At 38.6% G+C, this 17,126-nt stretch overlaps 1 protein-coding gene across 4 annotated transcripts in view; it reads left to right on the top strand.

The window, feature by feature from the left end:
• Positions 1–17,126, top strand: part of ccser2a (coiled-coil serine-rich protein 2a) — a 62,363-nt gene that overhangs the window by 1,171 nt on the left and 44,066 nt on the right. For 3 of the 4 annotated variants that reach the window (XM_047351574.1, XM_047351575.1, XM_047351577.1), the window contains exons 2-3: positions 12,155–13,593; positions 13,659–13,906. In XM_047351574.1, coding sequence (XP_047207530.1) covers positions 12,198–13,593; positions 13,659–13,906 — 1,644 coding nt within the window. In that variant the 5' untranslated portion in view covers positions 12,155–12,197. The remainder of the gene's footprint in view (positions 1–12,154; positions 13,594–13,658; positions 13,907–17,126) is intronic. The other variant, XM_047351576.1, reaches the window with a different exon arrangement.

Genomic DNA, 17,126 nt, shown 5'->3' with positions numbered 1-17,126 from the left:
CAGCAGACAGAAAGTAAAAATTAACCAGGGTTTTTAATTTCATGTGATCATACTGTGACACAACAGCTGAAGTTGTTGTCGGTCGAGCCTTTACTATGGTGTCTGAGCATGCAAACGTGTGCCGTATTTAAAGCTGTGACACACATAGCACAGACAGTGTAAAGCGCCATGGCTTCAGTACACTACTGGACCAGGATAAGGCAGGACTGATTTACTCGCAGTGGACGTAAGTGAGATGGACACTTGTGGTTTTCTCCAGTATCAGGGCGGTAATGCTCACGTGCTGCCACATGCAAATCCATGTGTGTTTTCCTCACTCACCTGTTGGCAAAAGCCATGGTGGTTTACAGACAGATTGCATTGAGAGCAGCTGACCATTCACAAAGACCACCCAAAGTGCACTTCAGAATGTGTGTTTATTTTTCTGACTGTGTGTCTCATGTACCATGCCCTTCCTTACAGTCTGCAATGTGGCCATGTATGAAATCACGCCTCTCATTACTCTGTGCATTGCTGTCATTCCAAGACAGCTTGGTGCCCAGGAGGGGCTTCCCTGAGGCTGATAGGAGGTTAACATGTGCTTTCATCATGGTTAAAGGGGCTTTTTACTGCATGGAGATGTGTAAGGTCATTTGTTTGACAGTGCCAGAAATCAGAGGCTGAGTCACTATAGAGCAAGGTGAAGGTTAAACAGCATCCCAGAAAATTAGCTTCATGCTAATTTTCCATACCCAAATAGGTTTTTGTTCTTGCTCCATGTTTCTCTAATCTTAATTATTGAAGCTTTTTAGAGATGCACAGTCTTGACAAATGAAAAATCTGATAGCATAGTATTAGAAAAGCATTGAGGACATCCTTCTATAAATGTTTGGGTATAGATTTGCCTTTGTCTGCTGTCGACTTGAGCTACTTGACTTTGACTTTTCTTTTATCCTCCTTGCCCTCCTCTGCCTCTGCTTGTGGCCTATCATTAGAGCTATACTTAGCCACGCTTATCAGTGCTGTCTTCCCCTTGGTAAGACCACAGATGTTTAAAGCCTTGGAATAGCTTCCTACCGTCAGAGTGAAACACAGACACAAGGTCTGAAACTGACAGACATTTAGAACAAGTGTGGTCTGCAGAGATTAGGAAATTCCCCTGGAATAAAAACTAATCCACATGACAGATGGGCAGTATTTTATGTTAAAACTGTTGCTTGAAAAAGTGAAGCAAGGATTTGGCTTTTTTTATTTCAAGTGGTGACTGCAGTGAAGTTGATTTTTGAGGTAACATGGAGTTTTAGAATAAAACATGTTCTGTAGGTTAAATTAGTGTGGATGTGTTGCACTTTTTTCTTTCCGCTTTGAAAAAAGCTAATATCTGTTTGCTATGCCTAATTGAAATAAGAACTACTGGGTTACATTTTATCAGCAGAATTGAGAATGGAAATACTTCTATGACTGCTTTTATGTTTTTTTGTGTTCATTTTTTGTAGTTTTATTTGATTTAAATAGTTTTTAAAACCTAAACTAAATTTTGAAGCCTTGTTTTCCACCAGCTGAATCAACAGGACAAGGGTGGAGTTTTGGTTGGAATCTATGCCAGTCACCCTTCATCAGGCTTAAGGTCTGCACATACTTTACGGTGTCCCCAAAAAGCTGCCGCTTAGACCTCGCCAAGTGCCTCAATTCATACTATATTCTGGCCAGCTGAATCACAGTGTTGTACATTTTGATAAGCATTGTTTATTACTTATTGTGGCGCTAATGTGATGTTTTGTCAACTGTCTACTCTGAATCGAAGAAGAGAAGAACTGAAAACAAAAGAAAAAGGATTTTCTATCACCATATCCTTTTTTTTATGTTCTTGTGGTTCTTGAGAGGTATTTAGCCAAATGCACAATCATTGCATTTACTCATATCATTTATGCCATTAAGTAGTTTTTTTTTTTTGCTACCACCGTTTGAATGCACAGGCACAAAATCCTGTGCTCTTTGTTAATGTCTACAAATAAACTTGTGGACCCTAGAAGGCAGGTACCGCAGACTTTGCGGTTGTGTGGGTGGTAGAGCAAACTGGGAAGCATGGATGCGCTAATGAATGCGCACCAGTGACCTGCAGGCATGTCCGGCAGTACCTGCTTTATTTATATCAGGCACCTTACAACAATTTGTCTACTTTAAGATACCTAGGAAACCCATAGCTTTACAAAATTAACTCAGCTCTCTACTGGCCAGATAGGCGGCTGGTTGCATAAATGAATTAGCTTAGTGTTTTGTTAGTGTCACAGGGCAAGCTGGCACAGCTGTTTGCAGCTTCTCTCGGTTTGTAATATCCTAAGTGTTTTTTTTAGCATGGAGCATAAGTATGTAGTGGCAAGACTCTTTGTCTGCTGCTGCCTCCCTGTCCTCAGATCTCATCACACATCACTGATGCACACCCCAATATTTAGTCTGTTTAGTTCTAAGAGCACGTTGTCATAAAGTTGTTTAGTTGTTTAGCTAAGCTTCTTAAAAGCAATGGCCTGCTACATTGGAAGAGGGAGACTCTGCTTTGAAGGGTTATGAAAATAGCTAGGTAGCCAGAAATCCCACTGATGTCTACCTCCATCACCTCCATGTTGCGCCAACAGCAGTAGACTTGATTAGAGCTTTGTCCCTTTATATGTGATATATGAGGGTTTATATCTGTTTTGTATTTAGTTTTTTTTTTCTGGAACACTTTTTATACATACATGACATGAAGTGTGAATCATGAAAAAGCGATGGTGATTTGTTGGTTGCATGCTTTCTGTGTGATAGCCCTGCTGAAACCATATCGATACAAATGTTCAGGTTTTCCAAAAGCTATAGTACCACCTCTCACCTTGAATGAAGAGAGTGGTATAACTTGATCATGTGTACATGGCTGGATCTGTTCGGGCGTGGACGGCTGCCGGTGGGGCCTGTGGGCTCGTCGCTGCGGCTCCCTGGGGCTTCTGCACTGTCGCTGCTGGGTGGTTCCCCTGGGACTCTCCACTGCTCTTCTCTGGGGGGGGGGTTGCGGTAGTCCCGGCGGTGGTTCTCCTGGGGTTCCTGTGCTTTGGGGGGCCTTTAGATGTCTGTGGCTCGGATCTCCTCAGTGTCCGGCCAGGGACCATGGGGCAGGCCTGTGGGTCCTCACACTCGCTATTGCATATTTTTGTGGAGAAACCTTGTATACAAAAGCGCGTCCACACCCATACTCACAGGTGTTAAGCTTCAGGTGTTGACAGATACACAGATGTTCTATATTGGGCTGCACCTCTCACTGAGTACATTTTACATTCAGAATTACCATGTACTATTTTGTTAAAAAAAACAAACAAAAAAAACAGCTGCAGGTGTATAAGCAAGCAGGGTGTAATCTTGTATTCTCTTCATCCTTCTTTCTCTCCTCCACTCTTCCTCCATTTCTCCCATTTTTCCTCCATCTCTCTCTTTCTTGAGCTTCTTTTTTCCTTTTCATTTCAGTCTCCGTGTCCATAACAATTGAAATATTCCCAAAGAAGTTTATAATAAAGTTTCTTTTATAAATATCAAGCAGAGCTTTAAAGCATTAGCTGTGATGCTCTGCTTGTGAAAGTATATCTGTTGGACAATTTCTTGGCACTCAGACAACAATTCTGACCGATACTCTGCCGGACAGGACACGGTAAAAAAAAAAAAAAAAAAGAATGAAGAAAGTGGCATAACTTGATCATGTGTACATGAGAAAGAGAATGGACGCTCCATAAATGCCAACTGGGTCATGTTACTACATGTTTATGAGCTTAATTATTATGTCCAACATTGCTTCATCTTGCTACTCTCATAGCGTCAAGCGTTGTAAGGTCCATTTCATTTCTTTAGGTTGCTGGGGGATCAAGGTTTAGATCTTTAAGTCGCACTGTATAATCCTTCAAGGCTTTGAGCCATGTGATATGGTCTTTATGTCCATCAGGTCACATAATGAACAAGTACAAAACACTGTGGGCTCTGTTATGAGATGGAAAGTTTGGTTTGAGTTTCTTTGCCTGAACCCTGCTGAGTCATTCATAGTCATCATTTAGGACCTGCATTGAATTGCAAGCATCTGTTGGAAATATGTGTTATAATCTGACTCTTCATTAATTCCTGTTGGTCGTTCATTACTGGCTTAATGTATTACTCTCATATTTTAAATACTGAAGAATTTTCTCTTTATTCCTATTGATATTTGCAGAATGCATGTGTTGCATTTATTTGAACAATTTGTGATGACTGTAGGTTCAGCAACATTTGATTTAATGTTTCCGTTGTCAAGGTGCTCCCTAAAGTCTATTCAGCCACATGCACCAGCATCACTGTGATATTCAAATACTGTGTTTGCATGGCAGATGAACTACAACCTTGACCTGCCTTGGTGCCTACTGGATTTATTTGTTCTTTTTTTTCATTGTTCTTCAAGCTCAAATAGATTTACACAACAATGGAAAACATAAGTACTGAATGCAAATAGAAATATTTACACTTTTGGATATTAGCCATTCCAGTTAAATCAGCCCTGTCATAACAATTTTGATCCCCATAAAATAACTAAAGGAAAAGGTCAACCAAAGAAAAATGGCTGCATCTGCGAGACGTGTTTGGTATGAAATGTCATTTATTGATTGAGTGGAAAACAAGGAGGCGCAGAAAAATGGGACCAAAAGGAAGTTGACCTAATTGTATTGTGTTGTATTTACTCACACAGGATATATCTGCTAGGGATCTCGTCCAAAATACCAGTCAGACTTTAATTTTGGCTCACTGACCTTGTTAAATCTGGGTTTGTTGGAAACAGTGTGTCTTATGAGGGATAAGGCAGGATCAAAATAAATGCATGACTAACAACACAGTGTTAGGAAATGGTCTTTTTTTCCCCAGGCCAGTTTAAAGAGCTCTTTTTACAGCACATTCTGACCCAGGTTAGTGACACAACCATGGATTGAGATATAAACTGGAGTCAGAAGTACTGTTAAAATGTGTTAGTATTTGAGTTACAAAACAAATGTCTATAAAATGATGCTCACACTGACTAATAGAATAGCTGTATTTCTTTACAACTGCACCAGCATGTTGTTATTTACAGTGGAAGGAAAAAAATATTTAGCCCCAAACGCTTGATACCAGTTATTAGGTTAAGATGCTATCAATTTATTCACATATAGGGCCAGGTTGGTTTGGATAGCTTTTTTCACCTAAATTAACAAATAAATAAAATCATCATTTAAAATGGCATTTGTATTTACTCCGATTATTCTTGCTTGATACTGAAATTAGTATGATGATCTGAAACATTTAAGTGGGACAAAAAGCAAAAGAAGAATAAATCTGCAAGAGGACAAACACTGAATGTGATTCTGGGCTTTCTAAATATACACTGAGATCCTTCTGATCCTTTGTACCCTCTTGGCCTTAAATAAATGATGCTAATGTGGAAAAGTCTAGAAAATCAAAGTAGGAAAACTGAACTTTAATTTAGGTTAATCAGAGGGCTGAATGTGAAAACTGAATGTCAATGTGCTTCAACAAAGGGTTGACACACCTTGGTAACCACAATATTATTTTTTTACATAGACCCCACCAGATAATTCATTGCTTTTTAGTTGAATAGCACTAGATAATTAACACAGCATATGTTGAAAGCCACTGTCCATCTTCTATAAGTCCTCACCAGGCTAGCGGCAGTAACCTGGACCAGAAAAGAAAACACCCTCATGCCTACAAATCAAAATACAATCATCTAATCACGCCGTCTATCTATACTTGCAAGTACAGAGACAGAAGGAAAATACTTAACAGTACAAGAAACTATTCCAATTTCTAATTGGAGTTGACTGCAAATTTTTTAACAGCACTCTTAGGACTCAGCATTGAAAAACTATTACAATACAGAGAAATATCCTTTAGATCGTTTTGCTGAATGTAAAAACAATTAAAATAACATAATTTTCCAGCCTTAATTTCCCTTCATCATCACACCTTGGAAAGAGCTCAGGGGAGGACTTATAATTGATGAGTCAGGGCATATCATCAAAACCTTTGACACCGTATGACTCTAAACTGCAGTGTGATTAATTTCTGTGACAAGGTGTAGCATGAGTGTATATATCTATATATTTTGCTGTGGATATAGCAAGTGTTGCTGTAGACTTCTTGCTGTGATTTATGAAGGTAACGCTTGTCTCAGACACACCTGAGACCTTGAAGAGCTGACACTGCTCATATGACATTCATGGCCTAAGCTGAAAACAGTTGACTGAGTGAAACCAGTAGGCTGTCAACCATGAAATTATGAGGGGAGAAATTAAATTTACGCTGAATCTTTGTGAGAAGCACAACAAATAGCCTTTTTATGCTCAGCCGGGTGCTTGGCAGGATCTGTCTCTTTTATTATCCCCTTTAGTGGTCTCATGATTTTTAGAAAAATGCTGTCAATGTTGCTACTCGTTTAGCTTCATCTTTTAGACTTTCTTAAAGTTCAGTCAGTAAATAATCACTTTCTCATTATAGATTATTTGAGGGAATGTTTTCTCCTAGACATTTCTGTCTTGTTGCATGCTAGGTAGAGCTTCTCAAAGACACCCTCATCAAATATTAATGCATTCATGAAAGCTTTGCTCTCTCCGCCCACTCGCCCCTCCACCACGAGTTACACAACTGACATTCTGTTTACACACGAGGATCGAGGCAGGCAGCAAACAGCTCAACATCTGAAGCTTTTCCTTTTTCTTGTGCACTACTTTCTATCCGGGTGTAACTTTAGTTTCTAGTTCAGGTGTTGGAGGAAACAAAGTGCACAGTGATTAGATTTAACTTTCTATTTAATGATTGATTTTGTCACAAAATGATTGGACAAGTCATCAGAACTTCACTGACTTAAGGTAATATAAATACGTTTTGTAAAGTAGTTTGTTTCCCCAAAATGTCTCTTTCTTTCATGCACAGCTCCAGGATAATAAACTCTGTAACGTATCCCTGTAGGAGCAGGCTGCCACACCTTAAAACTTTCTCTCCTCTTTTCTACTCATTGTGTTCACTGTGGGCTCTCTGTCAGTTGATCTACCACTCTGAATACAACATTACAGGAGCATTTATGCTGTCTCATTGGTTTTGCATCTTTTAGTATCAGGACAGCTCCATTCAACACTGCTTTACTTAGTGCACATTTGTCTAGCATCTTCCCTGTCTCATTTTATTAGCCTCCTCTAATGGCACTCTGATAATCTCTTTGAGGAGAGAGCCATGTCCCATCACTAACCTGCCCAGATGACTGGCCTATTTTTTACCTTACTGCCTCATATGGCTGCCTCAGAGCATGAAGTTGCATTTCAGTTTGGCTTGGTTTTGATATAAAGTCATTTAGATTTTGTCATATTCAGAATATATTTACTGTAATTTCATTCCAGTCTCAGATTAGAGTCTTTGGAATAAAAAGAAGCACTTGGTTTGCCTGTTTTCATCGTGGAAGATGTGTATCTACTGAGCCTTGTTTACAAACTAGGACTGTTTCTTAATGGAATTAAAAAACAGTCCAATCTAAATTGACTGTTTTCTGTAATGTTGGATGCTTGTGCTTTTGTCTGGTTTGTATAAACTCCCCAGTTCAGAGAAAGTCATCTGTATTTTTATTTTTTTTTTATTCTACATGATTAAAGACAGATTAGGTAAAGAAAATAATATGCTTAAAAAGAAAGAGGAGTTGCAAGTTACAGCCGTTGTAAACCATCTCAAAAACAAACATTTGCTTAATACATGAGGGGTTTTAACCTTTTTTATTCATTGCATCACTTCTTTCTCATTTGCTCTACACTTGTCTTTGTATTTTGCCCACCCACAGCACTATTTGGTAATATCTTAGTTTCCTAGGGGAAATAATTGCTCAAGCCCATTCCCATTTTTAGGTTATTAATTTCCAAGCCCTGTTATTATGTTTGGAGAGTAATTCTGTAAATGTGACTGTAAGCTGAAAACTGCTTTACACATTAAATAGACCCTGCAAAGCTGCCCAAAGGGGGAAAAAAAATCACACTGTTCAGATTTTCAATGCAGTTAAAGAATTGCCCAGATTTCTTTTTTTAAAACAGTAATATGTCTGGGTTTAAAATTTGGTTTCAATCATTGTTGCGTTTACCATCTTAGTGATTTCCGTCATCCTATAGTTGGTTGTTCTGCAGCATGCTGCTTGTTCTTTCAATGAAAATAAAGTCGTAACATCTGCATACATCTGACATGTAACATACAGTATAATAGATAAGCTCCAGGAAAGTCGTTAATATACAAATCTTTAGAGTTTAATTAGTTAAAATACAAGAAAAATGTAACTCTGCATACTTTTTCAGTGAACATTTATAGGGATCTCTGAGCACTCAGATATAGAGATGAATTGACCAAGGGTGATAAACAGCAAGAATAGGGATTATAGTAGCTGTGTCTCATGAAGCTCCTTCATTCATGCGTAGTCCCAATGACCCAATAAATCACCGCCCTCAGGCTTTTGCGTCCCATCTGCATTCATCCTGAGTCTTAATAGTTTGTGAGCTTGTGCAGATCAATTGTGAAAGCTCTGCTTAACGAGAAGTATGCAACTATACTTTTACAGGTCTGAGTTTCAGGCTTTCCTGCAACTTTACTGGGTAGCTTAGGGCAGCTGTCTGCTGAGTAGAAAATGAAGAAGGGCCATAGTCCTTACTGTCAGACAAAAAGAAAGCTCTTTTCCCAGTATAGCAGTAAGAAAAGATGTCATCTTACCTTACAGTTCATTTCACAAACTGTGCTCACTGCTGATATGCTGAGCTTCGGGTCTTACAGAAGACATCTCTCAGGGAAAAGATTGTCCAGAGTCCTGTCTCTTTGCCTCTCAGTATCACTCTACTTAATATCTTTTGTCCGTCCCTTCTTCTTTTTTCTCCTCTTTTCACTCCCTCTTCACATTAATGTTAGATATTTTACAGTCTTTTTGAAAGTGAAACTATATAAAACATTTGTAAGAAATACATGTTGCCGTTAATCTTATCCACATCACTGGCAAATGCTTTTTAGAGATTATTTTACATTTGAGGGCTTTCTGAGTGTCATTGAAAGGGTGTGGGTTATTTATCCCCCATTCTTTCCACTTTGTTTTTTTTTTTTTTTTGTAATTGTTTTCCCTTTCAACTTTTTTGGGTTTAAAAAGAAGCTGTATCCCACAAGATTTTTCCTACCAACCCTGCATCAGTTCCAACCCACCTAGGTGAACCACAAACTACACAAATGGGGAGTAAAATAAACTGGCCCAGAACCTTCTCTAGTAGTGGTACATAATGTGCTTTTCTTTGCTGTATTGGCCATGTTTTATCCTTCCTTTTAATGACCCTATGTTTCAAACATAGGTTTTATGCAAGCATTATACTTGGTTTTAGTAAAGCTCTGGGATATGTGTTTGTTTAGGGGGAGGGGCAGACCTGAGTGTATGAGGGTTAGACAGATGGCCTGTGCTGTTTACTTCTTTACCTCTGAATATATTTCAGTTGATTCGGATCTTATTTGTTTTGTTGCTCATTGACACTGACCTTTTTTGTATCATTTAGGGAATGGAACATGTCTTATCATAGCACAGAAAAAAAACTGTGAAGTTATAACTTAGGCACAGTGCTTCTGGGATTGTTTTTGTTCAGAAACATCACATGCTGTTGGAGTTCAGCTTACTTAAAATGCAGCTTTATGAATTTTATTGTTCATACTCAGTCTTTATTTGGTAATTCAAAGAATATTTAGTATGATATTCTTATGGTGTGTTAACTCAACATGAGAGTACAACATAATGGTGTTGAAATATTTACACAAACCTTTGAAAGAAAAATGCATAATGCATCATAATGCAGTTGCTCTTACTTCGAAACAGAAACGTTACATTTACTCCCACTTTTGCAAAATCAATCCAACATACTGATCGTTACAGCCACTATAATGTTACCTACAACATTTTATGTTGTTGCTCTAATTTTGATTCATAGACTTAAACATAAGGTACAGAATAAACACTAACTGTAGCAGTAAATTTCAAGTGCATATTGCATATAATATTCTGTTCTTTATAGAGTAACACATGTATAACTAGCTGATATTGGATCTTTCTTGCAAGTGAGGGTAGATTCCTTCTTTCAGCCAGCTGGGCAGCAGTGAGAAGCAACAGATGAGGTAGGGGCAACAGTGACTTTGTGGTCCATTACAGCTGGAGAAGACTGGTCACTCCAATACTTTTCTCTGGCATCTCCTCAAAATAACTTTAAACTGTAGGAACAGGATGACAGGAAATGTTAGCAGTGTCAAGCCGTATTTTTGTTAAACTTTTGGCATATCTTCGTGTTGGTAACTGGCCCTAAATATGTGGCTATTGTGCTTGTAAGATGATACAGACAAACTGTATACGGAAACACACGTTATGATGACACACCTCTAGACTAAATAGACTTGAAGTTTTCAATGACTGTATTTCTATTGTAGGTCAGTGATTATCACTTAAGTAAAACTACAAATATAACTGAGATCGAAGCTGCTGTGAGAATTTTGGAAAAAGAAGTAGAAAGTAGAAAGCATGTAAGCAGTAAATAAAAACACCAGCGCTATAATGTTTTTTATTTTGGTGGGGGAAATAGAGATGACCCTGATAAATGAGTGTTTTCCGCAGCAGTGTGTGTGCTGCTGTGCAACAGTGCTCTGCCACTCTGGATATGAATGAAACTTGAAAGGTTCTGGGAACACTGACTGTTGTGAAAGCTCCTATTAAACACAGACCCAGTCACTAACCCCTCCTCAGGGGCAAAGAGGCTTTGGTAACCCAGTCTATGCATGTTGACCTGGTTTGGTTTGTGTAAGTGTGTGTTTTTGTGTTTATACCCATGAGTGTGTGCATGAAACAGATTAGGATGGTGGGGTGAGTGGGTCTCTTTGCTTGCACACACGTGTGTCTGAGTGGAGATGTAGGGCATTGGGAGTTGTTTTCTTTTTTTTCTTTTCTTTTTTTCAGAAAAAGAGACCCACATTGCTCTACATGTCACCCACCCCCCCATCTTTTGAAAAATCCGATTGATTTATTTTACCAGTCGCACAGTTTGTGTCCTTTTTGAGAGTTTTTCCATGAGATTTACTCCAAAAGGATTAACTGCTTGCTCATCTCAGGACATGCACCAACAAAAGGTTATTTTCTGGTGTAGGCTAACAGCTCCTAGTGCATAGTTTATCGTCACTCCTTTGCCCACTCATGCAGATGGTTTGCTTTCTGCTAACCAAAGCAACCATCTGGAGATAAACAACTGTTCAAATCATAATATTCCAGCAACGGCCAGATGGATGTAACGTACAGGTGCACAGCAAACACATGTACACTTGTCACATGGTTGATTGGAAACGAACGAGTCTAAACGAGTGGGAGGATACAGCCTTGTGTTTTCCCTTCATTGGTTTTACATAATGCACATCCTCCATTCACTATTCACAGCATCCTGTTGGCTGCCGTCCCAGCATCCCCTTGCCTCTCACAGGCTCAGTATCTACCCCCCTCCCCCTATTTCTTTCTTAGCCAGGTCTTTTTGGCTTCAAATCTGCCACAACCTAGGTCCAGCCATCATGTCTGAAATATTAATATTAATAAAAAAGAAAAGTTGTTTATTTCTTCTCGGTTCCTGCATTAATTGGTTGGTACCAAGTCATCTGACAACTAGGCAGTAATCATAAGAGGCACATTTGTTTTCAGTCTGCTTTGAATACTGTTAAGTGTTTTTAATGTGGTTTATGGTGGCATTAGATTTACCCATTAGTTTTTAAGAAACAACAGAGGAGTCAAATATTTTTATAGAAGATGGTGGAATTGTTGATGAAACCACATTGTGTCTTTGATTGTACTTCAGAACTAAACAATATCTGCCCATATATTTGTAACATTTTTCTTTGATCTGTAGCAACCTGGACAATTAAATCTCATTTGGTGCATGATCTGTTCCCTCAGTCTCTTGCCCTCAATACCTGATCAGACTAATTATAAGAGTATCTCTACCAATACTGATATTGGTTTGAATTAGGTTCAGCTCTTTTAGAATAAAAAATAAAATAAACTGCTTGTCAATCTGCTGCATCACTTCTAATTTTTTGTTTTTTCTGTTTGTTCTCTTTACAGTTATGCCTATTCTTAAATTCCTAAATGCCTTTTTCAAAATCTAATGGAAGAAAAAGCATTAATTGGGCCTACCATGGTATCCAGATTGCCAAAGTTTGGTGGACGCCCCTCAGCTAATGGAAATAGTTCTGTGTCCAATGGTTCCACACAGTCACCTACATCTATGCAGGATGGAAAGACCAACTCACCTGGAACACGCCCTAATGGTCTGATTCGGCCCTCTCCACCTTTTCTGAAATGGAAGAAAGATGATGGTATAAACTTCCCTAACCCCACCACACCTGCTATTCCTTGGGATAGAAATGAAGAGAAAGCACAATTCCATGTGCCCTCATTGTCCGAGGTAAAGAATAGCTCTCCATCAACACCTAAGATGCGTAGGTCAGGCTCTTTGATGGTGGCTGCCTCCAGCCCAAAAACTGTCCCCAAGCAACTGACAAAGATAAGTCCCAAAGTGACAAAAGTGAATGGAGTTTCTAAAATTGCCTATAGTACTTCTGGCATTTCTTCTCGAACAGGGTCAGAGTCGCGCCTTGTGCGGCCAATGTTGGGCACCAGCTCCCCCAGAAGCATTTCTCAGGATAGCCTATCACAATCCAGTGAGAACCAGAAGATCTTGACAATGGACCACATGGTGCGTTCCAACAGCTTCACTCACTTCAAACAGATTCCTTCACCCACCTGTGAGCCAATGACACGGTCTTTCTCCTTTAATCGGGCTGTGGAGTTAGCCAAGCCTCTAGCCAACACTCAGCTTCGGCCACCTCGCAGTAGTTTTCTCAAACCTCCACGGGTCAGCAATGGAAGATTGTGTTTAGGACTAAACGGTAACCTTGGAGGTGCAGGTTCAGGTTTTCAGTACAGTAAAAGCCTTCCAGCTGACTCATCCCTGCCGAACCCGTCTTTTCCTGCAGTGCCCACCACTCCCCGAGGCTTGAGGAAACCTCTGCTTCCAAGTTCTGTCCTGACACAGTCATTGAGTAACAGTGTTGCGTCTTTAGGTTACAGGTCGGCTCCAAACGCTCAGGTTAAACAGCAGAAGTCCCCTTTTCCAGGTCGACTCAAAGAGGGTGTTGGATCTTCAGTCTCATCTGATTGTGGTGGACTTCTGAGGATATCTAAAGGTACTGAGCCAGCTGAAGAGGCTGGAAAAGCAGACTTTTCCAGTGATAGTGGTGGTAGCTCTAGAGCTGGAAATGGAGAAGAAAGTGGTGTTCATGATCAGAGCTCTGTCCGGATGGCTACCGAGACCCTGGAAGATATGTCCTTATCTTCTGCCTCATCGTTGGAAAGAGGTGACACCAGTGAAGAGTTTCTAGATGATTTTGACTCTGCAGGAGATATTTTCAGTGATGGGGACACACCTGGCAGCATTACTCAAACCCTCTTGGACAGGTTTCCCAATGGGAACACTGAGTGGGAGCCTGTAGATTTGACAGGTACAAAAAAACAAGGATGTTATTTTGTTTTCTTTTTTGTTTGACAATTCTGAAATTTTTTAAAGGCCCATGTTTATTTGTTTTTCTCAAAGAAAATAAAGCAGAAACCCCCTTGCAGGAATTGCAAGAATCTACACAGGAATCGTTGGTGTTGTCTCCTGTGCAGAGTGATGCTCCTCAAGGTTCGTCAGTTGAGCTGTCACCTTCCAATAGCTCTGGTGGGACCTATATGTGGGATGAAGAAGGTCTTGAGCCTCTTGGAGAGCCGAAGTCTCCATTAGGAACTTATGAGGATTCAGAGATCAACAGCATGGTGAGCCCCTTAATTTATGTTATATTTCAGTGTTATGTAGAAATTCTTAATTTTTAATAATTAAACTGTTTAAGCCTGTTTAAACAGTTATTAAAAAAATATTGTCTGCTGTACTTGCATTTCCTATTCACATGCAAAAAGATTGTAATGACAAAAGATTTTTGGAAACACTGTGGTGCACATGTGCAGAATGGATATCCAGAAATTATCCACTCTGTGTCTTTGCATTAGAAACAACAGTGCATCTGTTTATAAAGCCTTTTACTACTTTTGACGAGACTCTGTTTTATATTTTTATACATATAGAAAATTGGTAAAATTAAACTTATAACAAAAAAAAACTTAGTAAAAATAATCACATCTTTACAAAATAACAAATTCGGATAGAGGAAACACATTTTAAAATCTCAGTTTTTCAAAACATTAACACTTTGAAACCAATATTTACTGTAGGTAATGTATACATGTTAGAACTGTACAAAGTACTTCCAGTACTAGTTACTGTATGTTCACTTGATCTCCAAAATGGCACAACAGACTCAGAAAAAAGAAAATAACATTAGAACCATGCAGCTTGTTTACAAGCCACAAATCTCACCAGACACAAACTGTGTGGTGCATTTTTAGTTAAAACTTGTTTGTCATTCAGTGAAGTAACTCAAGGAGGTAGAGTAGCCAGACGTTTTACTCAAGTAAGAGTAGCATTACTTGAACATATTACTTAAATAGAAGTAAAAAGTATGGTGCAGTACTACATTTTTTTTTTCCAAAATTTGCTCAAGTAAATGAAACTAGTTACTACCCACCTCTGGTGTTAAGCAGTCTCCCTAAACCACCTAAAGCTGAAATTTGAGAACTGACTTCATTTTCAAGAAAATAAGTATTCTGTTTTTGATAGAAAAGAGAGCTAATGGAAATATAAAGGTTGAGGCATTTAGTTTTGTTTTTGATGCATTAAACAGATGTTAAAGTACAACATTAGAAACCTAATAGAATGTGAGTTTACATTAGAGTATGTAAAATCCCTTGAAGGCAAAACATATCTTCTGTGACTCAGCGAACTTACTCACTATACCATAATCTTCACGTCCACGTATATAAATTAATGCAAATAGCCTTGAATCTCCAAGCTCTGGAGGATAATTCTTCAACTCAGTATGGAAATTCAGTTTTCATTAGTGGATTATACATTAATTATCTTTTGCATTTATATTTTACAACTTAAACCTTTTCAATAACACTGTTTTACTGTTCAGAAGTCCATTAATCCAGTTAGAGCTAATTTACATCAATTATGTAAAAACTAATAGGGCAGAAAAACGGTGAAGAGGAGCAAATCGGCGTGATTCTGCGCTGCAAGTTATTACTGGTGTTTTAATGCCAAGGCCTCTTGCTCTCCTTGAAGGTAATACTAATCTGCTTTGCTGGCCTTACTCTGGCTCTCTGTATCCCTGTACCAGGGTGTCTGATCTCGGTAATGAATAAAGAGCTTAAAAATGAGCTGGAATTTAAATTATGTAATAGGCCTTGGGGCGTTAACTACTTTCATATTATGATTTTTGAGGCAGGCTTTTGGACAAAAAGTGGAGTTTATCTCACAACAATGGGCTTGAAGTAACTACAAAACCCATTAGAGGATGATCTGTGTCCAACATTTTATGAACTGTCTGTATTTGCTCACTTTTGTTATAAGAACAAGTACATATGCTTTTGCCATGTGTTGTCGATTAGGCAATTACGCAGTAAGCCATAAGACGTCAGTGTGTGCTTAGGTGGTAGTTCCGTTTCAGTGTGCTCATAGCTTGGGGTAAAATACAGAGCTTGTTTATAGTTCCAGTATAATGAAGACAGTGTCTAGGACAACAACAGTTGTATTTTGCCATCTTGAAGTCTTTCTAAACTAATCTAATCTCTTCAGATAACAATACAGCAGAAATGCTTACATAATGTCACTATTAAGGCATTAGTGCATACTTAGTAGAGGACTTTAATTGGTCTATAAAAAACATATACTGATTACAACACTCAGAAGAACTGCAGCATTAGAACAGGACTGTATCACAACGATAATGTTTTAATAATGTTTTGTAAGTGAGGTTAAAAATCAAGGGTTGAAGAGATATTCAGTAGAAACCAGATATTTACATACACTGCATAAAAATACAAATTTTACTCACTATCTCTTATTTTCTTTTCTTATTTTTATTTAACTAAATTATTTCTATTTCCTATACGCTGTCCCTTCCGACTGGTATAACTGAGGCAGGTTTGTACAAAAAGTTTCAGCTCTGGCCAGAAATGTTCACTTAGAGAGATCAGAACCTCGTGATAGCTGCACTAAAACATTGACTTTCTTTTCCTTAAACTAATTTGAAACCGATTTGTTTGTATGCTTAGGGTCATTGTGCATTTGGAAGATCCAATTGTGCCCATGCTTTAATTTCTTCGCTGATATCTTGAAATAGTACACTAAATATTCTTTCCTCATGGTGCCATTAATTCCCCATGATGCTGCCACCTCCGTACTTCATATTTGGGATGGGGTTTGTAGGCCTGCAAGCTTTCCCCCTTTTTCCCTTTAAATGAAACAATGGTCATGATGGCTGAAACACTTCAACTTTAGTTTCACCAGACCACAAAACCTCTTTTTTCTTAGCAGTGTGATGACTGGACATTCCCATGCTGTTAGAACTTGTGATTATTGTCTAAACAGATAAACGTGACTTCAGGAAATTGTATCTGGTAATAAACTAGGGTTGTAGAGGTCCACAGTTGTCTTCCTGAAATATTGGCTCGTTTTTTGTTTTTTATTGTCCCATGATGTTACTCAAGGAAACACACTGTTTGAAATACATTAACAGGTGTGCCTCTGATTAATTCCAGTGTCTTAGTTTAACCTATTAGAACCTTACAAAGCCAAGACATTAAACTAAAAAACAGGACATTTTAATATCAGAATATTAAAAAAAGGTTGTGTCCTTTTATACAATGTATGTAGATATCTGGTTTCAGTTGTAATTGCAGTAATCAGACAACAAGTCTCACGTTGAGCTGACTATAGGTCGTTTCTACATGATAATATTAATCTCCACCCTTTGGTGGAGCCATGTAATCTAACATCCAATAAATCAGTGGAGAATGCATTTAATGCACTAATGTGGTTTTGGTAGATTCCTTCCCTGTTCAGAGAGGAAGGCAGTAGAGGGATACAGTCTGAGCT

This window comes from Girardinichthys multiradiatus, chromosome 22 (assembly GCF_021462225.1).
Source record: "Girardinichthys multiradiatus isolate DD_20200921_A chromosome 22, DD_fGirMul_XY1, whole genome shotgun sequence".
NCBI classification, from domain to species: domain Eukaryota; kingdom Metazoa; phylum Chordata; class Actinopteri; order Cyprinodontiformes; family Goodeidae; genus Girardinichthys; species Girardinichthys multiradiatus.
Note: the sequence above shows the minus strand (reverse complement) of the source record. Positions and strands in the feature narration are given on the sequence as shown.